This window comes from Haliotis rufescens, unplaced genomic scaffold (assembly GCF_023055435.1).
Source record: "Haliotis rufescens isolate VD_foot unplaced genomic scaffold, xgHalRufe1.0.p SCAF_1, whole genome shotgun sequence".
Classification (NCBI taxonomy): Eukaryota; Metazoa; Mollusca; class Gastropoda; order Lepetellida; family Haliotidae; genus Haliotis; species Haliotis rufescens.
This window is the reverse complement of record NW_025963779.1, coordinates 17,189,465-17,213,867: the sequence shown is the minus strand read 5'-3', so window position 1 is coordinate 17,213,867 and position 24,403 is coordinate 17,189,465. Positions and strand designations below refer to the sequence as shown.

The 24,403-nt window shown below is 40.3% G+C and overlaps 1 protein-coding gene across 1 annotated transcript; it reads left to right on the top strand.

The window, feature by feature from the left end:
* Positions 1–508: 508 nt before the first annotated feature.
* Positions 509–14,267, top strand: LOC124149759 (proteasomal ubiquitin receptor ADRM1-like). The gene is made up of 10 exons (XM_046521537.2): positions 509–739; positions 5,589–5,705; positions 7,140–7,266; positions 8,296–8,358; positions 8,925–9,009; positions 9,811–10,133; positions 10,560–10,580; positions 11,284–11,444; positions 12,378–12,480; positions 13,698–14,267. The coding sequence occupies exons 1-10, from the start codon at positions 542–544 to the stop codon at positions 13,796–13,798; spliced, it is 1,299 nt and encodes a 432-aa protein (XP_046377493.1). The 5' UTR covers positions 509–541; the 3' UTR covers positions 13,799–14,267.
* Positions 14,268–24,403: the final 10,136 nt, after the last annotated feature.

Sequence of the window (24,403 nt, the reverse complement as noted above, 5' to 3'; positions counted from 1 at the left end):
CTGATACGCAAAAGTATTTAGCAAATATTGCACACCCGAAGGCATGCATACAAACATCCCTATCAATCATTAACTATCTTTTCTAAAACTATATGTAGGAATTATACACCAAGGATGGTTTCCTTATGCATAATATTCAGGTAGAATGATCAGGCACTATTGTGTCTACATAATTATATATAAATAATGTATTATATGCCCCCAAATTCCCCCCAAAATGTATACGTATTTTATCATTTTCATTCACAACAAAGAAATATTTGTTTGACATAACAAATATTCGTTTTTCCCATTTATATCAATTTATATTTAAATTTAAATTTCTATAAATTGGCTAAACAAATATTTTTTTCTTAAATATTAGAACAATGCCAATGCACATTGACAGTTTTGTAAATTTAAAAAATATAAAGGTTGATAAATATTACTCTCGACTAACAATTGAATACTTTCGATCCTACAGTCGGAACAAATCGGGATATTTCGGAAAGATCACTTGAACGATCGCTGCATCGCACGTTCCGATTGTAATTATTTCAAGATGGCTGCGCTGTTTGGAACTTCGACGAGTGGCCGAACCCAGAGTAAAAATCTGGTTGAATTTAGGGCCGGTAAAATGTATATGAAGGAGAAAATGGTTCATCCGGATAAGAGGAAGGGTCAAGTATATGTGTATCAGTCTGATGATTCTCTTATGCACTTCTGTTGGAAAGATCGAACATCCGGCAATGTGGAAGATGTAAGCCATATATTATACTTCTATACAACTCATTCTATGTACTATACTTCAGAATTACAATATTTTAATTTTTTTATATCTACACTGTTTGTTCACCTCATCATAAATTTTACAGAAGTAATTTTAAAATTCAGCTGTAGTAACTAATGCTTTTTTCAACTCCTTTGGGCATGACGTTGATTATCGAGTTCACAATTATGAAATGTTGCATGGTAGATGGTATTAAGGAGAACACTATGACAAACTCCACCACGGCGCGTGGCATTGTTGCAGTGGAGGTGGAATATGGAGAATAGGTAACAAGATCACGCTGAAGGGAGCTTGATAGTTCAAAATTGCCATATCATTCCACCGTAGTTAGTGTATTACTGTTAATGTCAACTCCTTTTATTATCAATGATGTAGACCTAAGCTCTGAGTAGAATAAATAGTCATGATTAACAAATTAAAAGTTTAAGAATGAATCGTAGGGCAAAACTTGATCACACTTGGTAGGTGTTTGGGTTATACTTTGGAGTTGTGTGTGAAAAACACCCTTTGAAAACAACTAGGCCTAACCTATACAAAACGTGACAAAATAAGACCGTTGTCTCTCTTTTTGGCTTTTTTAAATGGGATTTTAACAAATGAAAATTTAGGAATAAAATGTGACTTTTTGTTGTCATTCAATAAGCAAGGTTTATCTCCAACACATTAGAAGTGCATGTCAGAGAAAGAAACTATATGATGAAATCTGCCCATGTTATGGGTTTTCAGACGCAAAGAACATCCCTCAAAGATGACTTTATCTAAAAGACAGGCCATCATCTGAGTACTTACAATGTCTGTGTGACGCCACACCCCTTGTTATTGCGCGAGTGATCACGATAAACATGGCCGTCCGTAAAGGTATGATGAGTGAAAACCTATGATCCGATGATATATATAACTTAAAAAAACTCAATTATGGGTCATGGTTCTCAAAAGGGTTCAAGATCATCTCTCTCTCCTGATCACTTTAACCTTGAAGAAAAATCTTGGACCTCCTGAAGGGAAAAACAAACAGTATTAATTCCGACTTAATTGGGGCTGCAACGAATACACTATGAGGCAAATACGATTCGTATCACGAATATAGGGTAACAAATACGAATATTAATTCATGAATACCATAACCATGATAACAAGTCAGCAGTTGACGTATTATTTGTTATATTCAGTGGAACAATAACAACATAAATTATTTGACATGGTTTGTTAATTATTAATATATTATACATTGATATACTGCACTTATCCAGGTTCTAGTATCTGCTTAAATGCGACAATGGCCAGTGACCACAATACTGTCAAATTAAATATTATGAGAGTGTTGTCTTTTCAAGACATCTATGCATATGATATGTTCTTATGGATATTTTTAGGTACAGGGTATGTAAATGCACATGATTGCATATTCGATTCTAGTTGCCAAGAAAAACGAATTCAATTCATGAATGGGTACGGTTCGATTCACCGAATACACGAGTGAATCGTAACAGCCCTAGACCTAATTGATAATTACCTTCACAGAGTCATGTTGGTCCACAAAGAACATGAGGTGGTCGGGTAGCCTAGTGGTTAAAGCAATCGCTCGTCACGCTGAAGACCCAGGTTTGATTCCCGACAAGGGTACAATGTGTGAAGCCCATTTCTGGTGCTGTCTGTCGTGATGTTGCTGGAATATTGCTAAAAGCAGCGTAAAATCAAACTAATTTTCTCACTCACTCACAAAGAAGACAACTATAAACACCGCATAAGAATTTGCTCACGTGAGGCACTGTCTTCATGAGCTGATGAACGTCAACAAATACAACTTCAATCCTTAATTGAAAAGACATTTCAGCTAAAAAGGAAAATATACATTCTCATCCCTGAATATGTGTAAAGCAAAGAAAGTGCACACTGATAAATTTGAGTCAAATGCTATACTTACAACTATTTGATAAAAGCAAAAAATTCAGTATTCAGGTGTTATTTTGTACACCAGGGCTGGATTCAAGAAAATAAACTGTAATAACCACAACAGATTAATCTAGGCATGTTAACGAAGTGCTCTAGTTTTAGTGTTTGTTTAACACCACACTCAGCAATATTCCAGCTATATGATAGTGGTCTGTAAATAATCAAGTCTGAAGCAGACAATCCAGTGATTGAAACTATGAGCATTGATCTATGTAATTGGGATACAATAACATGCATCAGGCAAGTCAGCGAGCTTGACCACCCGATCCCAGTAGTTCCCTCTTACGACAAGCATATTTGCCTCTATGGCAAGCATGGGTTGCAGAAGACCTATTCTCTACCTGGATCTTCATGGATCTGCTCTAATTTGAGATTATTAACCCTTAATAGTCATCAACATCAGTTTCTTATATTGTCACTGTAGCCTCCAAACAAAATATAAAATGACAATAATATAATAATATAACTTCAAAATAATCCACAGAAAGAACCAGAGGCAAATGGTTAGACAAGCTTTAGTACTGGTGGTGATTTACCTTTTTACTTATAAGCAATGTTTAGCCCTGGACACTTATTTTAGGGTTTAGCTCATGCTAACAAGGCAAAAAAGACACAGTATTGAAGAAAAGAGGTTCATAGTTATCAGAGAATAGTATAGCCACTAGTCCAAAGCCCGAGTCAAGTACAATAAGCATATTCCAGTCCATATGCTGAGACTAATATATATTGAAAATAATGTCAAAATAAAGGTTCCGGCTTTTAGACTTACAGGTTTTAGGCACTGTAGTGGTTGTGGCACAGACTGTAGTATGTCACATAATAATTAGACATTTTGTCTCCCTAAGCTTGACCCATGCTTTGGTACTCGAGTAACCCATCAGAGCCCTAATGCCTATGTCTTCACTGTAGGACTGAATTAGTTGCAAAATAGAGAAAATCTAATTTTCTCATTATTCACAGTTAGAAAAGACCAGCCAACTCCTCCCTGAACATGAACGAATTTCAAATGCCTTATTTTTTTAGTTTTTCTACACCAACTAACTTGACAAAGCCAGCATGAGTGACATCCTATCCGGGTCTGAAATTAACATAAGTCTGTAAAGAGGGTAAATTCTTTGTTCTCGGCCAGTTTTGTTATTAGTTAGATGGCAACTCTGTGGCAGATCATTTTTACGGACTTGTATTAATAAAATGACAGCTAGTCTTTTTGTACACATCAAAGAGATTATGACACTACAGTAAAATCTGATTTTAACTGCATTTGTGTGAGTTTTGTGTCATTTTCTACTATTGTTTTTGCTCTGACAATGTCAGTCATATCTAGTGTCATCCGTCAACCAGTTTCTGAAACTCAGCAGAGTAAACTGAGAGCCTCAAGGGCCAGCACATCTGAAAAACTGTAGGCCCAGCGGAAGAACTGTGGTCCCAAACAGGAGCAGGGGAACATATGCTTGCAATATAAATTACAAAACACAGCCAGTCAACCAGAAACCTTTACTGCTATCACACCGAGTTCCCAGAGACTCTGGATGAAGCCCACATTTATTAAAGAAATTATCAGTTTGTAATACATCTTTGCTGCTACATGTTGTATATCATTTGTAAGGTCTAATCCGACTGTTTATAAATATGAGTGTTATGTTTATCACATTATCTAAATAATGCACTAATATTTTAATTAAGTTTGTTTTTAAAAATTTAAGCTAAAACATCCATAACATCCAGATTAAGGACCATGGAAGAGAAAATTATGGCGATTTTTGGCAGTTTAAGATTTCATGATAGAGCTATCCACTACCGACGAGGTAACTTGTTTCTTTTTCATTTTCATTGTTAAAATCATCGGAAAACGTGCAAAGATTCGGTCGATGTTTGTTGTCGTTTGAAGACTGTGAACATGAATAATATTACAGAAATCTCGCCAGGAGTATTTTCGTTATTGTAACGTGATTGTTTTGGATAGAAATTGGTTTCTAATGATGAAAGTCTTTGTTTAAATTGTGTTATTTTGAATGTATTAAACAGGAAATTGCGACCTATGTTTAAAATATGGAACTTTTAAGACATATCATGCTAGGTTACGACCTGTGACAAAGGTTTCTCATGCATGTAACATGTGACGCTCAACTCGTTATTGCAAAAGCTCATTACCTTCATTGTGGTAGGCTTTAGTTTGCTGTCCTTGTTATTTATTAAGCTTGTCTTCATAAGGCTCCCACAAGCTGAGGTCTGTAGTTCCTAATGAAGTACATGTAATTTGATAACATAGTATATCATATATTTGAATGTGCATAGAAAGCAGTGGTCACACAAATGAAGGCAATTTGCCGATCCATGGCTAATTGTGGAGATGTTTTTGTCATTTGAGTTAACAGAAGCATTGATTAGAACACCCTTGCTCTTGGTTATGTTCCTTGGTCCTTTGTAATGAATGCATTGATGCTTGTCTTAGTAACAGTCTAACACTGTGTCATTTATTGACTTTGGCAGTACTCTCCTAATTGCAGCCTTGCCTGCGAACAATAAGTGCTTGACCAACAGTCTGTTACAAAAGCTTTTGTCACTATTAGAGTCTGTTTGCCACAAGGTTGTACCTAATTATTTTTGGTACGACGGTTAGAAGTGTATTCATTTCAAGTGTTCAGATGCACCCTTTTGAATTAAGGTATGCTAAGAACAGGAACAAGAAGGATACTTAACATGCTTAAGCTGTTGTAATTTCGAAAGTTTGCCTCTTCCTTTTCATTGATTGACAATACCCTATTAGCTTCTAAATTGATTTATGTATAACAATTTGTTTTCACCCATAAATTGTATTTAATGTGGTGCAGGATTTGTATGTAGCTGCCCTCTCCATTTGTTTCAGGACCTTATCATCTTCCCTGATGACATTGAGTTCAAGCATGTCCCACAGTGCACCACTGGGCGTGTCTATGTCCTCAAGTTCAAGTCCTCTACCCGCAAGATGATCTTCTGGATGCAGGTGAGATTTGGGGGATGATAAATAGTAATAACAATGTGTCTATATTTGTTGCGCTAGACTCCATACAGAAGACACATGCACAAAGCGCTAACATTATTACCCTGGTCAATGGATCAGTGTGCACTCACTTTATATTCTATATCTTTATCTTTATCTAGGAATTATGGGCAGCACACTCTATTTTGAGTTGCAGCTCTTGCTAAACAAGGTTTAGCTGGTTGTGGGTTTGAATCTGTTTCATCCTGATTATGATCCTTGGTCAGAACCATGTCCTGCCCATATATCCGCAGTTTCTATACCAATAGTAGAGGGGCAGTGTAAAGTTTGATTTCAATGAGTGGACTTTTTGAGAAAATATTTTATTAATTTGATTGCTTACTTTTTGTCTTGACTCTTCTCCCACATTAAGCTGACTTGCCATGATAGGACAGAAACACTTCATCAAGTACAAAGTGGTATTGAATCCATTCACTCATACAGTTATCTTCATGTCTACGTCTGGGGTCTCTGGGTGAAGTGATAGCCAGCATTATAATGATAGCCAACATTATAGTGAAAGCCAGCATTTTAGTGAAAGGTCTGCAGTGTTTATCAGTGCAGCTATCCACAAAATGTTTAGGTCGATTCAGCTGGTTATTGATAAGTTTTGGTCAGATGGAGCAGTGAATGTGGTTTTGATCTCGTGTGGATACCCTTTTTATAGGATATCATATCATTTCTATCTAAATAGTACTTTTCAATATATGGATGAAAACTTGTCATGTTAACATGGTCAAAGAATTATTCAATCATTAAAGCAAACTGTTAGAGACTCCACCAAATATATACTGTATACATGGTAGACTACTAAACTTGAGACCGCCTCTGTGGTCTAGTGGTAGAGCGTCCACTCGGAGTGCGGAAGGTCCGGGGTTCGATCCCCGGCCACGCCATATCAACAGTCGTTAAGAGATGATACTTGTTGTTACCCTGTCTGGCGCTTGGCAGTAAGGGGCTAAAACAAGGACTAGTCGGCTCGGAGTCAGAATACTGTGTCTAAGTGGGGTATTCATGTTAAACTGTGGCATGGTATGGGCTAGCACTATAATCGGCATCAGTCCGGAGTAGTACAAGGAGCCACACACACACACACGTGCATGCACGTTGCTATATAAATGCAATAATCTTGGATGCAACTTTAAACCCCAATTCACCTCACTCAACTTGAGAACCTGTGAAGATTCGGGCTAGAACTGGTCTTCAGCATCCCATTTGTCCTAAGAGGCGACTAACGGGAATGAGTGGTCAGACTCGCTCACTTTGTTGTTGCGTGTCACCGCATGTTAGTTGACAAGAATATGAAAATTCAGCTGTTTGTTTTCGCAACACTGTGACAGCAATGTTAATGTATTGTTGGTGAAGTCCTGTTTAAATGGTTTCATTGGTCTGCTGCAGGAGCCTAAGAGTGATAAAGATGAGGAACATTGCAAGAAGGTAAATGAGTACCTCAACAATCCTCCCACCCCTGGATCATCCCGTGGAGCTGGAGGCAGTGGTTTGCCATCAGAGCTCTCAGGTCTTGGTAAGTCATTCCACAAGAAGTAGATTGACATAATTAATAAACATTATGTATTTACAAGTTAGCCGGAGGGTCTTCTTGCGTATTCGTTGCCTGGGAATTTGATTTGGAAATAGTGCTAGCAGGTTTCAGATGTTTAATTTTACATGCATATTTTCGGAAAAAAACATGTTTATTGACATTGTCAATATGAAAGGTAATTTTCTATAGCTCTCTCTTTGTACATTTTCTCATACAACTTGAATGACATGGAATGTCATTTCAATTGTTATAGAAACTAATAGATGGATCATGACACCATAAGCTTCCATGGCAACGGAACACATCATGTCAATGATGTATAACAAAGTCAAATTGTTCTCTGACAAATATTTATTAATTGCAATGTGTGTACAGTCGAACCTCGTTATCTTTAACACCATTTTCTCGAATGTACCAATATCTCGAACCTAGTCTCCAGTCCCGACTGCCTTACTATATATTACTACGTATATCTGTCTGGATATTCATGCCTCATTTTCTCGAATGTCCGGATATCTCAAAGTTACAACATGGTCCCACTGGTTCGAGATAACAGGGTTCAACTGTATATACAGTAAACTACAGTTTTAACGAACTCAAAGGGACCACTACATTCAGTTCGTAATAACTGCAGTTCATCGTAAGCATATGAACAGTAAATGGCCGGGACAAAAAAAAACCAGTTCATTATAAATGTAGTTTACTGTTTACTATAATTATGATTAAGGATCTACCATGTTTTTCAAATTTGGTCCCAAATTTCAGTGCTTTAAACATGTTAAATACTATCTAAAATATTTTCTACTAATCACATTGGGACCAAACACTCCCATTCATATTGTATAATGCCCTCTAAGTGCGCCAACATGTTGATAGACAGTTTTATGTCATTGTTGTCCTTAAAAATAGGACTAAAATTGATTTGGGTAAACATTATTCTGAAACATTTGTATATTTGTTTGTGACCTGTAATCAGGTACGGAAGGTATATCCTTTCAAATCTGTTTTCAGGGGAGCAGGATCTGCAAAGTATTCTGGGAGGGATGAGCCAGCAGCAACTGATGCAGCTCCTGGGTAAGGCTGTGGCCAGGAGAATCCTGGATGATTTGTATTGTGTCTATATAGAATGATGTTTGATACAGTGATGGTTAATGTTTCTTCACTATACAACACCATATCATTGTATATAGTCTGTGTTTCACTGTACAAGACCATCTCCATGGTCTTGTGGTAGAGCGTCTGCCCGGAGAGTGGAAGGTCCAGGGTTTGTTCCCCCGGCCACGTCCTACCAAAAGACATTGTTCTTACCCTGCCTGGCACTTGGCATTAAGGGGCTGGTTGGCTTGGAGTCAGTGTACTGTGTCTGAGTGGTGTATTCATGTTAAATTGAGGCATGGTATCTCAATGGGCTAGCACTAATCTGCATTAGTACAAACTAGTACAAGCAGTCACACACACACACGCACACACCACACACACCACACACACACACACATGCATGCATGCATATCGCTATATAAGTGCAATAATCTTGATCGCAACGTTAAACCCCACTTCACCTTACCTTCACTGCAGAGCAGTGTTGTGACTTGGTCTGTGTTTCAGGGTACAACAGTATTGTGACATGGTTTGTGTTTCAGGTGGTGTAGGTGTTGGAGGTCCTGGCGGTGGCCTACCATCGCTCATGGTGCGACCTGGTAGTGCTCAGTCGACTGTTTCAGAACCGTGAGTACAACTGAAACTTTCAGCATGTTAAAATTACATAGCATGTCAGTCCTTCAGCTGTATAGCTACATCATAGCTACAGCGTTGTTTTCTATGATTGGTGTAATAATCCTAAGCGGTCCGTTGCTCATTGTTGAAGTGCTTCACAATAGAAAATACACACTATTTTTTAGCCTTTTAGTGATGTCAATCACTGTTTTGTCTGGTCCAGACTTGATTATTTATAGGCTGACATGTAACCAGAATATGAACATGATGAATGAGATTTTAAACAATATTATAAACAAACAAGTTGGTCTTGGATTAGATTTGGGTTACTTGTCAACTACTACGGACATTTGTCCATTGTTCATGAGCAAAAGATCTAACTCTTCCTTGTATTTGCATTTTAGCATAGGAACTTATTAATTGACAATTGCTTTAATCAGAAGTTGTAGAATGTGTTTTGGTGTTATGTTTTCAATAATTGGGCTAGTTTCATTTACAGGTTAAACCCTCACATTTTGATGTATTTTTTTCAACCTATCCCCAGTGAACATTTAAAACTTTTCATTTTCTCTTACGAAAAAGCTTGTGAAGATCTTCAGTAACCCATGATTGATGTAAGAGGTGACTAATGGGATTGTATGATCAGGCTCACTGACTTGATGAATGAATTGCGTAGATTGATGCTCATGATGTCAGTTACGAGATTGTCTGGTCCAGACTTAATTGTTTACAGCCAGCCATCATATGGCTGGAATAGTGCTGAGTGTGGCATTAAAAACAAACGAACATTTACAAATATGCTGACTGTTCCAGGCCAATGCGAGCTCAGTCCTCCAGTGGAAGCCGGAGTACAGCAACGGCCGACAGTGTGATGTCCCAGCCCCGCCCCTTGACAGCAGCAGCCCTTCCCTCACAGCCAGCTGCCAGCACTGCCACGCCCGTCACACCCTCATCAAGTGGGAGTGGGACTGGTAGCAGCGGTACCGGCAGCAGCGGTACAGGCAGCGGCGGTACCGGCAGCGGCGGGGGCAGCAGTAGCAGCAGTAGCAGCACAGCGGCCGCTTCCACCAGTGGAGGTGCAGGAAGGCCACAGATACAGCTCAGTGATCTACAGAATATACTCTCCACCATGAACGGTATGTAGGGACCTATGCTTGTTGCGTGAGGTAACTGAATTGCTCATTGTCTTCCTTGGTTGATAGCCTGTCTACGTACTTTGGCAGATTCTTGCTCATCATATCAATCACTGGATTGTCTGATTCAAGTACTTACCGACCACTGTCACATAGCTGGAATATTTCTGAGTTGGTCGTTAAGCAACAAACAAAACTGTATGCAAGTTATAACTAGTTGGCCTTGTTCAGAACTATGGGCTATTGGAGTATTATTATTTTTATGGTTAAAACATTTCTTGGGGATTATGACATGATGCAGTTGGTGAACTGGGAAACATTGCCCAACATTGTTATCCTATTCTATTCACTATTCTGTAGCTTAGATATTTTATCAAACACTGGAAAACAATAACTAACCATGTTCATATTTGTTTTCCTGTTTTTCAGTGCCAGCTTCACAAAAGGAAGGTATGTACAACAATCTTGATTATTAAACAGGGGATGTCATGTCGAGTATTGTGGGTGTTGTCATTAGGTTTTCTGTGGGTGAAAACATTACGAGTGTTGGTATGAAATGGATTAATGAGGTACTTTATGTTTGCTGTTATTAGTGGAGGAGATGTATTTCTTGAAAACAATTATTTATATTTACCTGACTAAAACCCCTGTGAAGATCCAGGTCAGAATTTGTCTTCAGCAACCCATGCTTATCATAAGAAGCGACTGACAGGATCTGGTGGTCTGACTCGCTAACTTGGTTGAAGCATGTCATCGTGTCCCAACTGCGTAGAACTATACTCATGATGTCTATCCAGATTTGATTATTTACAGACAGCTTTCATATAGCTGTAATATTGCTGACTAAAGGTCCTCATGTCTAAAATGTTTGAGGAGTTGCCTCCCTAGATTTGTTTGGAGAGCTAAAATCCAAATTTTGCCCAATTATGAGCCTTGATCTATGATCTGTTAGCACCTAAGCATTACTTACGGGTATTCACCTGAGTCATAAGGGTCCACAACCTTTTTCTGTTTGGGGTTTTCTCCGGCATATTGCTGAGGTGCCATGATGTTAATGACATAATGTAAACACAACTCACAAATCAAATTTAAAACATGTTACAAACCAACGTCATTTACTTTTGCTATAACCTCATGTTCTAACCTTGTACAGGTCTAGACCTTGCCCAGGCACTCAGTCCCGAAGCTATGATCCCCCTGTTGGCCAACCCAGATATCCAGAAGAAGCTGGTGGAGTTCCTTCCAGAAGGAGAGTCTCTTCCCAAAACCGAGACTGAGCTCAAAAACACCATACAGTCCCCCCAGTTTAGCCAGGTAACTGATCCTTCTGACTGACATGCTTGTTCTGACAATATGATGGTTTTGTCCTACATGTGCATATCCAGGGATAGATATTAACACGAGCCCAGTTGCCCAAACCTGTTTCATTGATGTTAAAGGTATCCTAAGGGCTGGTAGAATTTCGAACATTTTGTTCTTGTATGTTATTAGTATTTGGGCTGGTAAACTTTCTTGGTTAATTTCTATGCCTGGTATCTGGAGGGAGGGGGATGCAAGGTCTCCTTATAAAAATGACTTGTGACTTTGTTATATAATTTAAGCATTCATACTTTAATGTTCACCATCATAAGATACAGATACACTCTGAATCTGAATATACCCGTGATAATTCCGGGGTAGAATAGGTCTTCAGCAACCCATGCTTGTTGTAAAAGGTGACTATGCTTGTCGTAAAAGGCGACTAATGGGATCAGGTTGTCAGGCTCGCTAACTTGGTTGATGCATGTCATCGTATCCCAATTGCGTGGATCGATAATCACTGGATTGTCTGGTCCAGACTTGATTATTTACAGTCCGCCGTCATACAGCTTGAATATTGCTGAGTGCGGCGTTAAACAACAAACCAACCAACTGAATCTGAATTATATCTTGAAATTAATTAATACAATCTATGCTTTGAGTCATGCCTTGTGTTCAAGTTATCCTTGAATGTTTAAAAGTTATCGTTGAGTGGTAATTTCTTGATTTTGATGTGTTGTCATCCTTTGGCTGAGTACCTATAAAATATTCGTCATCACAGAGAGACATTGGTAAAATATAACCAAGGCATATGCTCATCAATGAAATGCAAGGGCAAGATAAAATTTAGATATGAAATTAATAAAATATTTTGGCGAGACTTTTCATAAACGCTTTTAAAAATCTAGGTGAAACAGATTGAGTGTTACTCTTCACTGAATGTTCCAGGCCCTGACTTCCTTCAGTGCAGCACTACAGTCCGGCCAGTTAGGTCCGCTGATGACACAGTTTGGGCTTGGGGAGGATGTCGCCAACGCTGCTGCAGAGGGAGGTATGTTACAGATGGCATAGCTTCATCTACGCACGTCTCCAACATTGTTTCAATCAGGGAAGGAGTGTCCTGAGAATTGGACCTGTTTTATACATTTCATATTTAGATTGATATTCATTTGGCATCATTGTGAATTCTTCACAGGATTGTTTCCTCCATCACCCTTGACTACTTACTGTGGATTTATGTAATAGTGACACATGTCTGTTGGTTTATTTAGTCAAGTAATGAAATGAGGCTGTGTAGAACTCAGAAATCAAATGAACCCAATTTGTGCATGAATTTTGTGAGAACCCTACCACTGCCCGATATTGAAGGAATACATTGAGTATACGTCCACAAGGCTGTGGTATATATGCGGGAGAAATTCTGCCATGTGTAATCTGAGCACTCATTGGTCTGAACACTCTGGAACCAGGCCTTGGCTTGATTTGGTGATTACAAATAACGACTACCCTATGGGATGGGTGTTTTACAGATGATGAAAGAATGTGGTGCCGACAAACCTGTGATGTATTAATGATGTGTTGGTATAAAAAAAGGTGTATGAGTTTCTATCACTTTTAAAGCTTTGATGTATGAAAAAATCACAATAGGTTACATGCATTGCTGAAAATATTGGGCTGTAATTGGCTGTGCAGAGTTGCATCCCTTGGACATGCTAGAAACCTATGATTGTGGTTTCGAATTCCGGTTTCTAGATTTTCAGCACAATACCTATGCTAATGTGTTTCACCGAAGTGGTAAACGTCTGACACCAGGATCACTTCGGCCTTCGTTCCACATTAAGCAGCCATTTTCTCACCCACACACTATTGCCTGAAATTGAATCTGTTTGGCGACCACGATGTCAAGTGAGGAACATTCTTGATTTGTTATTTATGAGGATAAATACACCACAAAGTAGACGTGTATTGTCTGGTGATGGAGGAACGCAGTGTATACAAACTCCTGAAGTACTGACATGTAGGGGCGGTCGGGTAGCCTAGTGGTTAAAGCGTTCGCTCGTCACGCCGAAGATCCGGGTTCGATTCCCGACATGGGTACAATGTGTGAAGCCCATTTCTGGTGTCCCCCGCCTTGATATTGCTGGAATATTGCTAAAAGCGGCGTAAAACCATACTCACTCACTCACTCACTGACATGTAAGTCAGCGTCCAGTTTTCATTCGCACCTGAAACCCTGCATTAATATTGCTATATTGTGTGATGTTGCAGACCTGGAAGCGTTTGTGAAGGCCATGCAGGAGGGCATGAAGAAGAAGAACAAGGAGGAAGACAAGGATAAGGACAAGGGGGAGGAGAAGATGGAGCAGTGACGAGGCCCACCCTTCCATACACAGTGCTGCACACTCCATGCTGACTCCCTGCTTGTCAAAAACTATCCTTTGCATGATTTTCTTGATTTTGTAAGTCATCAAATTTCAGGGTTCGAACTTAACACTAGCCTGCTAGCCCGAATACAAATTGTGACATCTCCCCATGTTTTATCTTTACAAGGGCATTTTATCTTCACCCGGGCTAGTAGGGTTTAGTTCTAACCCTGAATTTGAAATAATAAATAGCCATTTTGTATTGCATGGTTGCATATAATAATCATACGGTTTGGTTCTCATATCAGGTCTTGAATGAATGCTTAGCATTTTCTGAGACCAAAATATATAATGATCGGGAGGTGCCACTGTAGAGGCCACTAGCTTGGTTGTTTATATAATTCATTTCAAATACAATACTGATGATGTGTGCCATATGATGTGGTTTACAGCCAATAAAATGTATTGATATTTATTGTTTCTTTTTACATTTATGTAATTATTTATTATTAATGTCAGTGTCTGCCTCTAGGCCCTCATTGATATTTGTTTCGTTGTGGACTTCACTTCCAATGAGTCTGTATTTATCTCCAACTACTATGAAGGACAATGCCCTTTGGTCCAACATGCAGGATTTGATCAAGTACATAAGTATGGTATATATTGCTGAGTGCAGAGTTAAACAACAAGTAAACAAACACTTACTTATGAAAATAACCATGGGACAGTGTTGCTCATGTTTTGTGTGAAATACTTCCTAAAGTCCTCTCAGTCTTTACCCTTTACTTTCAGTTTCATAATGCAGAATTTCAGAATTCAGCGTTCCTACTGGGACTGGGAATAAATGTCATATGTTGAAATCATTTGGCAATGGTTCATTTCCAAGTGGGTTATCAACAGATTCTAGGTCAGAATAGGTCCCAAGCACCCCATACTTATCATAGAAGCAAACAACCTGTGAAGATCCAGGGTAGACTACGTCTTCAGCAACCCATTCTTGCCATTAAAGGCGATTTTGCATGTAAGAGGCAACTAAGGGTCGGGTGGCCAGGCTCGCTGACTTGGTTTATGCATCTCATCATATCCCAATTGCGTGGATCACGATCCACGTCTGATGGACATATACTACACTTTTTGTAGGGACATTTTATTTTCATCTCCCCATGATGCACAAAAGTGAATCACATAAGAAGTAAAGCATGTATTTAAATATATGACATATCTGATAATCCCTATCAAAAGTTGAGTAGTATAGATGGAATACTGCATGACTGCCTGGTAAACATTCACCATCACACAGTTTACTGCTAAATCTCCTATAATTACACCATCGGAATACACGACCACGTATTATGTACACTTGCTCAAGTCTCTAAGGAAATAATTCTATAATTTCTAGATTATATAAATAATAAGAATACGTTATCCTCATACTATCCCCTCATCTTTATTTGCCTATTATAAGGATAGCCTTGTTACCTTATACCCATGGACTTATCATTCAGTACAGCCTTGGAGCAAGGTTTGTTTGTTTGTTTGTTTGTTGTTGAACGCCACACTCGGCAATATTCAAGCTATATGACGGTGGCCTGTAAATAATCAGACATCTGTCTGGACCAGGCAGTCCAGTGATAGATATTATGAACATCGATCCACTTAACTGGGATACGATGACATGCATCAACCAAGTCAGCAAGGCTGCCCACCCGATCCCGTTATAATATAGTCGCCTCTTAAAAGAAGCATGGGTCACTGAAGACCTATACTAACCAAGGTCTTCAGGGGTCGTATATTGAATCAAGGATGTAATGGGCAACATGTACTGATCCGGTACTCTTAAGTGCACTTCCACTAAGTCTTCCTGCAATGAATATAGACTTCCGTAAACAACGATGTGATGAACTGCTTACGGCGAAACGTATGGTTGCCCTTGATTATCATTAGAGGGAATTTCACAGGAAGACCAGCGTGGAAGATAGTTGATCATTTGCCCTGATCATGACCCCTGGTCCGTCGGAATAATGTAAACTACATGCGTCACCGCCGGTTCTCTCCACAGGTTAACCTGATATAACCCCAATAGTCACCAAAGCTTCGTTAAATCTTACTCTCTGTGATTTGGTTTTGAAATAGCAGTATTAATTTAAGAGCCATTTACCAAATCCACACACTGTTCGCTTATCCATCATGCGAGGAATCCGAAATCCGAAACCTAAACGTTCATGATTGAACACAAGCATAACAATCATGATTCATAGTTACATAATAAAGAAACAATCGGGGCGAACCAGCTGAACCTTGATGAACTTTGATAAAGCAAAAGCTTTTTGGAATGGTCCTACGTCGTGAAATAATATAAAATGTATCAGGATTTACACTTTGATTTCAAATGAGTTTGACGTGTTAGGAATAAAACTTTACGCCAGTCTAAAAGACCAGGAAAAACCCCAGCAAATATTAATAGACTAGTTGTAAGCTGGAAAACCTGACTCCCAACAGGTAAATTTACAGTTTAAGAACCATTAGTATTATCTACTCAAGCGTCCCTTAGGCACACCAGAAACCTATGATTGTGGGTTCGAATCCCGGTTCGCCCCGATTATGTTTTTAGGTTTGTCAGTACCATATCCGTTTTGTGGGTTTCACCGAAGTGCTAAACGTCTGAGACCTGCATCACTTCGAGCTTTCCTCTCACATTAAACTGACACGCCGCGATATCACTGGAATACTGTTAAAAGCGCCGTAAACCAACTCACTCACTCACTCATTCACAGAAATGTATCAATAACCTAAACAAACATTCCTTAAATGTATTTTCAATGACAAAACTGACAGAATAAAAAAGATGTAAGATTGTTACGTCTTAAAATAATGGGCTTTATTGAATCCTTATAACTTTCAAACTTGAGACCCGCCATTCAACCTAAGTTTAGAAACCTCTGAACCAATCCATATATAAATGATTACTTCAGACAAGGAGCTTACATAAACCACGAATTATCAGGTTGCCAATTTCTTATTGGAACGAAATATTAGAGATATGGGGGTAGATTATTCATAAAAGGTATGTTGATCCCAATATATGATGGTTGAACCGAGAAGACTTACTCATCAGTTTGAAGAGGTAGACCCTTCTACAGAGCACAAAGGTATACATACTCATAATCATCATGAAAGATATGTGTTGTTTGACTGAATTCAATCAATCAGTTTATTCGGTAATAAGGCTTCAGGCCCACGTACAGATATATACAATTTAGTTTCACATCAAGTGCTGCATGAAATAATATTTACAGGTAAGAAGAACGAAGACAGATAGCATCTTAAACATAAGATTGATTTAAAGAAAATCTATAATATTAAAGGTACTTTCTTAGATTAACAGTGAGTGAGTGAGTATGGTTTTACGCCGCTTTTAGCAATATTCCAGCAATATCACGGCGGGTGACAGAAATGGACTTCATACATTGTACCGCCCCCTTAGATTAACAGAATGTTGATACAAACTGTCCACTGTCCAATTTGACAAGTGTGCCAGTTATCCCTTGGCTGGTCAAAGCTAAAACATGTAGTGCTACGGTCGTAAAGACAAGGGCTAGGGACATTCTTCATTTAAAAAATGGTCTCATCCTTGTGATGGGCCTCTTAAAAAGGTGCATGACCCTGACCTTTGCAGTGGAGAGAGCTTTGCCCTTTTGGCATTCTCTGGTATGTGTATTTCTTATTCAAATCAATGTGACTTTATTGCATGTTTATTTTTAATGTTTTAAATAGCTACTTTTCCTTTACAACCAGTGTGCACAGGGTTTAAATTTTGTGAGTGAGTGAGTGAGTGAGTATGGCTTTACGCCGATTTTAGCAATATTCCAGCAATATCACGGCGGGGGACACCTGAAATCGGCTTCACACATTGTACCCACGTCGGGAATCGAACCCGGGTCTTCGGCGTGACGAGCGAACGCTTTAACCACTAGGATACCCCGCCGTGATTTTGCTGGAATAGTACTATAAGCGTCATAATACGATACACACCCCATGTAGATATTTGTAGCAAAATTACGAGTCAATAGTCTTGCACACTGGCTGAGAAATATTTGAATTCAATGTATTCAAAACCAGTCTGTATGATGACAAATAGGCAAGTACAGCAAGCTATATTCCAGCTTTATCACATTTAGAATTGCTCTTATCTAAAACCGAAAAAAACAAACATAGACTGGCTGTTCGACAAGTGAATATTCAGGTAACCCTATTAAACGACGTGGTTCGCGGCATTGATGGTGATTTGATTGTCTGCTTCCATGGAGCCACGTCGTCAGAAATTGAAAGTATTTCTTTTATCGCTTTTCGGTGACAAGCACCGCTCTAATAAGCGCCCACGGCGATAATTGCTCATATATTGGCTAGTGAACAATCCCAATTAGCACCCCTTCCGATTGTTTAATGTACACAAGACTTATTTATTCGCGTATAATACGCACTCGTGTGTTATATGCACCCTTACTTATGGGCAATTAAATTCTGAAAAAATATATCTGTCGTATATAAACATTTCAGTCTGTCAGCATAAACCGCGAAATTTATCTTTCAAATCTGTTTTTTTTCACCAAAATAATATTCTAATAAGAGCCACCTGTTTCTAATTTTGAGAGCGCCCTAGGCGCTTATTACGTCGAATACGGTACTTATATTTTCAAATCAGTATAAAATATATAACACTACATCCAGTTCCGGAGGGGATTTTCAAAACAGGCGTTCCATGAATCTAACAGTGGATGTGTCCTGGAAGCAGATCAAACTAAAAGTCCCTTGCGTTTCCAATAATTCTTATATTTCTCTACTGGTTCCTGGCATTGGAACAGGCCCCTTTATAGTTGCTAAGGCGATGGTTGGAGCCACCTTGGTGTGTCTCCTACAAGATCCGAGGATGGTCTTCGTTGTCTCCCACATTGGTCTGTAGAGCAGAAGGTTAAAGCATATCCTCAAGTTCGAATACAAGTTGCTTAGAAAAATCGCCACATACACCACGTAATTGTGTCCACTGGCGAGAATTGGTAAGCGAAAGAAATAAGTTATATGGTAAACTATATATACAACACTGTTACAGATGGATAAGATGAAGATGAACTTGGCTAGCTTCTGTCTCTGGTGTATAAGGCGACTGGTGGATCCATTCGGACGCGCGCGCGCGATTATCATGGCAAGAAACCAAGCGTTTGCAGCCGCAGATCCGATTCCAAGAATCGTGTACAGAACTGTCACCCAAAGAGAAGAGAAGAATTGGCATCCGTTTGCTGCCATGTCACTGTTGAAGAAGGGACTACAACCTAACAGTATGCTCAAGACCCCGGAGCAAATGATGAACACTGTTCCCCTTCTTTGATTCATCAACTCTCTGTATCCTGAGATCTTGTAGATAGCCAGATGCAGATTGAGACTTATACCAAGTAGAAGTAAAAGTGACGCAGTCATCAATATCTGATTAAATACCGCAAAGTAATTCTCCAAAAATCCTTCCAACCACAATTCGAGGATGTGGACGATTACGGCGCAGATTTGCCGCAGCAAACATACTATCTGCTCATTAAAAAGGAGCAATCTTGAAAATTTCCCGAGTGATTGGGTCTTTCTGATAACCACGAGGAGAAATATGCTACCTGCCATGGCCAATAGTGAGCACACAAAAGACGCCATGACAACCTGGTGGGACTTTAGCAATAGCGAATAACACGTTTTCATGGTATATAAAACTGAATTTCGCAACGTATATACACAACGACAAGGACAGAGAATAACCAGTCTCGGTTATCCGACGAAACAGATTCCGGTGGGCGTAAAATGCACAATCACGCTGAAGATTATATAAATGGATTACTGAAAATCAGTCATGACACCAGGTGTTTCGCGAAAAGGGTAAGCATGCCCTGTCCTACTGGCAGTACCCGCCACTCACACAATTTGCACTAAAAGGTATGTTTGATGCCTGACACCGGGAACCGAGAGATGACAGCTTCTAAATAGAATATCCAGTTCCGTACTTGAACGCTGTAGTTGATTTGCTGAGCGAGGTAATAGATGCAGGTCAGAGAGGGTCTCTTTTCATGAAAAACACATCTACTTGAGATTGAGTACCAAAGAGTGTGCACTGTCCGTGTTCTCCTGTCTGTATATTTTCAACTAAGAATGCCAAAGACGATGAGTGCTTGACAACTAAAACACGACCACTGGCAATCTCCAGCACGGGCTTGGCTGGCAGGCTTAGCTGCACACGAACCAAACTGCTCTTCCCACTGTAATCGGTGGATGTAACCAAGTAATAAACCAATATGGGCAGCTCGTTCACAAGGTCGGGGATCTTATTAACGACTGTTAGATAAGTCTTCTTGTCATGTTCGTTTGGATTAGTTGATTTAATGAGTACATTGGGGACACCTGAGCTTGTCAAGGTTGTGAAACAAGACGATGGTCTAATTGGTAGGTTGAGTCTACGTTACTTAATCACCGTCTTAGGTAATGAGTGATCTCACATTTGGTGTTGGTGAATAAGGTTTTGCTATGAGAGCTGGTGTGTTTCAACGTATTGTCATGCGCACTGACCAAGACGTGTTGACTGCATCAAGATCGACGTAGTAGCTGAGAAACTGCCCGCCCATGACGAAGCCGAGCCCAGGGACCAGTACGGGACATCCACACTACATACGACCCTTGAAGATCTGGGTCAGAATAGGTCTTCCATGCCTTAACGGCGACTATGCTTCTCGCACGAGGCGACTAACGGGAATCGGGTGGACAGGCTCGCTGACTTGGTTGCATGTCATTGTATCCCAATTGCGTGGATCGATGCTCATGATGTCAATCACTGGATTGCCTGGTCCATACAGGATTATTTACAGACCGCCCTCATATAGATGGAATATTGCTGAGTGGGGCGATAAACAACAAACAAACAAACAAACACACTGCATGCCTGTGTATTAGGAAAAGTGTTACAGAACATAGGTTAAGTGGGGTGTACCAGTCGATACTTTTGCCGCTTTTGTAGTGCTACCCCACAGTTTAACAGGGATATCCCACTGAGATACATGACACTGATTCCGAGATCATCCGCCCTTGGTTATTCCCTTTAATGGGGCGGTCGGGTAGCCTAGTGGTTAAAGCGTTCGCTCGTCACGCCGAAGACCCGGGTTCGATTCCCGACATAGGTACAATGTGTTAAGCCCATTTCTGGTGTCCCCCGCCGTGATATTGCTGGAATATTGCTAAAAGCGGCGTAAAACCATACTCACTCACTATTCCCTTATGTCGAGCGCCAGGCAGGTTAACAAAAAGTACTTTTAACGTCACTTCTGTGACGCCATATAAAGTTTTAAATCAAATTATATTTTAAAAAGTATGCACCCTCCGACGGCAGACGCAAGCTTAAGACTGAGTGGTCTCAACAGGTTATCTCCCTTTTATACCGCGCGCGCCCACTAATCATTAATCCTTTTTGAAAAGATGGATCTTACTTGTATTCAGCTTCTCGGAGTGGTCAATTAGGTAAGAGAAATTGTTCACATATCAGGGTGTATCAGGTCTAATTTCCGGTACTTGACATTTCGGTATCAACATGACATGTATTATTATGATGTTGTAAAAGATACGGAGGTTGCGAGTAACTTATTCAACCTTTAAAACTTGGGTGGCCCAGTCGTCTAAGGCGCCGCAATTCGCTGTGTGGAGTTGCGTCCTTTTGGGCAAGCCAGAAACCTATGATTGTGGGTTCGAATTCCGGTTCGCCCCGATTATGTGTCTAGGTTTGTCACCACCATACACGTGCTCGTTTCACCGAAGTGGTAAACGTCTGAGACCTTCATCACTTCGGGATTTTCTCCCACATTAAGCTGACACTCGCTGATATAACTGGAAATAACTCACTCACTCATGAGCATAGATCTACCAAATTGGGATACGATGACATGCATCAACCAAGTCAGCGAGTCTGACCATCCGATCCCGTTAGTCGCCTCTTACAACAAGCATAGTCGCCTTTAACGGCAGGCATGGGTTGCTGAAGACCTATTCTACCCCGGATCTTCCTGGGTACTTTAAACAATACTGACATGGGGAAAGAGTTTTTTCAGTCCTAGACTCTCCCCTTAGGGTTTCTTCAGGAAAGCCACATTTTATATAATTCTCATATTTCACATAATGAAGACCAATTCTTACCCGACATCCAATATTTGATAGAAGCTTACATGAACATCCCATACATAACCAAATTCCAATTAGCACGCATTTCACTTTAGACGCAAGATTCGGATCGTTCTTAGATTATCAGGGGCACGGGTGGCCCAGTCGACTAAGGCGCCGCGATTCGCTGTGCAGAGTTGCGTCCCTTGGGCACACCAGAAACCTATGATTGAGGGTTCGAATCCCGGTTCGCCCCAATTATGGTTCTAGGATTGTCAGCACCATAACAGTGCTCGTGGGTTTCACCGAAGTGGTAAACGTCTGAGACCTGCATCACTTCGGGCTTTCCTCCCACATCAAGCTGACACGCCGCGATATAACTGGAATACTGTTAAAAGCGGCGTTAAACCCAACTCATTCACTTACTCACTCTTAGATTATCAGCGATGTAGAGGTGCAATGTTGTGACCTTTCAAAATTGATACATGTATCTGGCTTAATGCTTTTCGGGGTTTCGACAGATGGCTGTCTGTTCCTCCGACTCAAACGATGAGTGTTATGACACTAGCCTGTGGTTGTCAAGTCTGTACCAGTGACATAGTGCAGACTCCTTATGCGTATCATCCTCGACAATCAGGGGAAATATTCAACAATTCTACTATGGTACCCTGGACCTATTCGGCACCAAAGCTTCGTGTTATCCAGTTCCAAGACATGAAGCAGAAAAAGCTGTTCAAACTCGCATGCGATTGACATTATGTGCGCAGTTTCTGAAAAGAGATGACTACTGTAGCGAAACTTTCCAAACCAGCCATTTATAAATACCGTATAACGACTCCCTGCTCAAATTACGCTATGATACAGAATGGGTCTCGACTGTTCATAGCAATAGAGACATGATACAGTTGATCTTCGAGGATGAATATGGATGGTGTTGATGGCGGTGCACTGATCAAGACGCTGTTGGTTATCGTACACAGAGACCACATGAGTTAGTGAGTTAAAACTGAACATCTCATCGGCATTATTTCATATAGTGTTGGTGGACACAATGGGTACTCGTAACGACCCTGAGAATTGGTCTTCAGCAAATCATTCTTGCCGTAAGGGGCGACTAACGGGAGCGGGTGGTCAGGATCGCTGACTTGGTTGATGCATGTCATGGTTTCCCAATTGCTTAGATCGATGCTCATGATGTCAATCACTGGATCGTCTTTTTGCAGACTCGATTATTTGCATACCTACGTCATAGAGCTGGAATACTGCTGAGTGCGGAGTTTAGTGTGTGTGTGTGTGTGTGTGTGTGTGGGGGGGGGGGGGGGGGGGGGGTGGTGTACAGTAACGGAGAAGTTACTAGAGTGGTGACTCTCAGCTGGTAGGTCACAGCGTTGATCTCATTGGCCGCTGGTTTCTTTGATCGAAATGTTATATGTATGCTTATTCAGAATGTAGCAGTGGCTGCTGAAAATATTGCCCGAACAGAAGGTTTGTGCGTCTGACATACTGGCTTGGATGTTCACGCAGTTAAACTAATTTACTTTTATAAGACGTTAAAACAGATGATTATTTAAGATTAATTGAATGAACATAGTCCGCCACTATAAACTGACGTCACGCCCTGTAACCATATGGGAATCGAACCTGGGCCTTCGAGCGAACGTTGCAACGACTAGGCTATCCTAGTAAAATGAAAACTTAAGAAAAAAAACCTTTGCTTATCTCCCTTTGATAATGACACAACACTTGATCAAACGCGTGATTGGTGTGTATCTTGCCAGGCGAAATAAAAGAAGGTGTTAAGGAATAACTCAAGTTGTCTTTGTTCCATTGAGAAATTATGTGCGGATGTCCCGTTCTGAAAATATAAAGCATAACAAAGTGGTATCACTCCTGGGCAGATTAATGTCAGTTTGTAACAATCGACGGGGCGGTCGGGTAGCCTAGTGGTTAAAGCGTTCGCTCGTCACGCCGAAGACCCGGGTTCGATTCCCGACATGGGTACAATGTGTGAAGCCCATTTCTGGTGTCCCCCGCCGTGATATTGCTGGAATATTGCTAAAAGCGGCGTAAAACCATACTCAGTCAGTGTAACAATCGACAACCGACTTCACGTTCGGTGTACAAATATAGCTGTACCTAACACATTCATGTATCTACATTAGTGATTAATATACGTCAACACCAGCGAATAACCAGTCTTGATAATACGATCCCGATATGATTGGATCACTGGAAATCAGTGACAACACCTGCGCAGGCGGTAGCAGCCGCCACTCACACAATGTTCAAAAGGTGTATGTGATTGTCGCCTGACACAATATCCTTGTACTGCTGTCGGTTTCAAAACCTACTTCACGGGTGAGTGTGAGTGAGTTGGGTTTTAACGCCGCTTTTAACAGTAATCCAGTTATATCACGGCGTGTCAGCTTAATGTGGGGG

Excerpts from the sequence above, each read along its gene's own strand:
- LOC124149759 (XM_046521537.2), top strand. The coding sequence starts at position 542 with ATGGCTGCGCTGTTTGGAACTTCGACGAGTGGCCGAACCCAGAGTAAA. Across the intron at positions 5,706-7,139 it reads AGATGATCTTCTGGATGCAG|GAGCCTAAGAGTGATAAAGA; the intron begins GTGAGATTTGGG and ends GGTCTGCTGCAG. Across the intron at positions 11,445-12,377 it reads AGTCCCCCCAGTTTAGCCAG|GCCCTGACTTCCTTCAGTGC; the intron begins GTAACTGATCCT and ends TGAATGTTCCAG.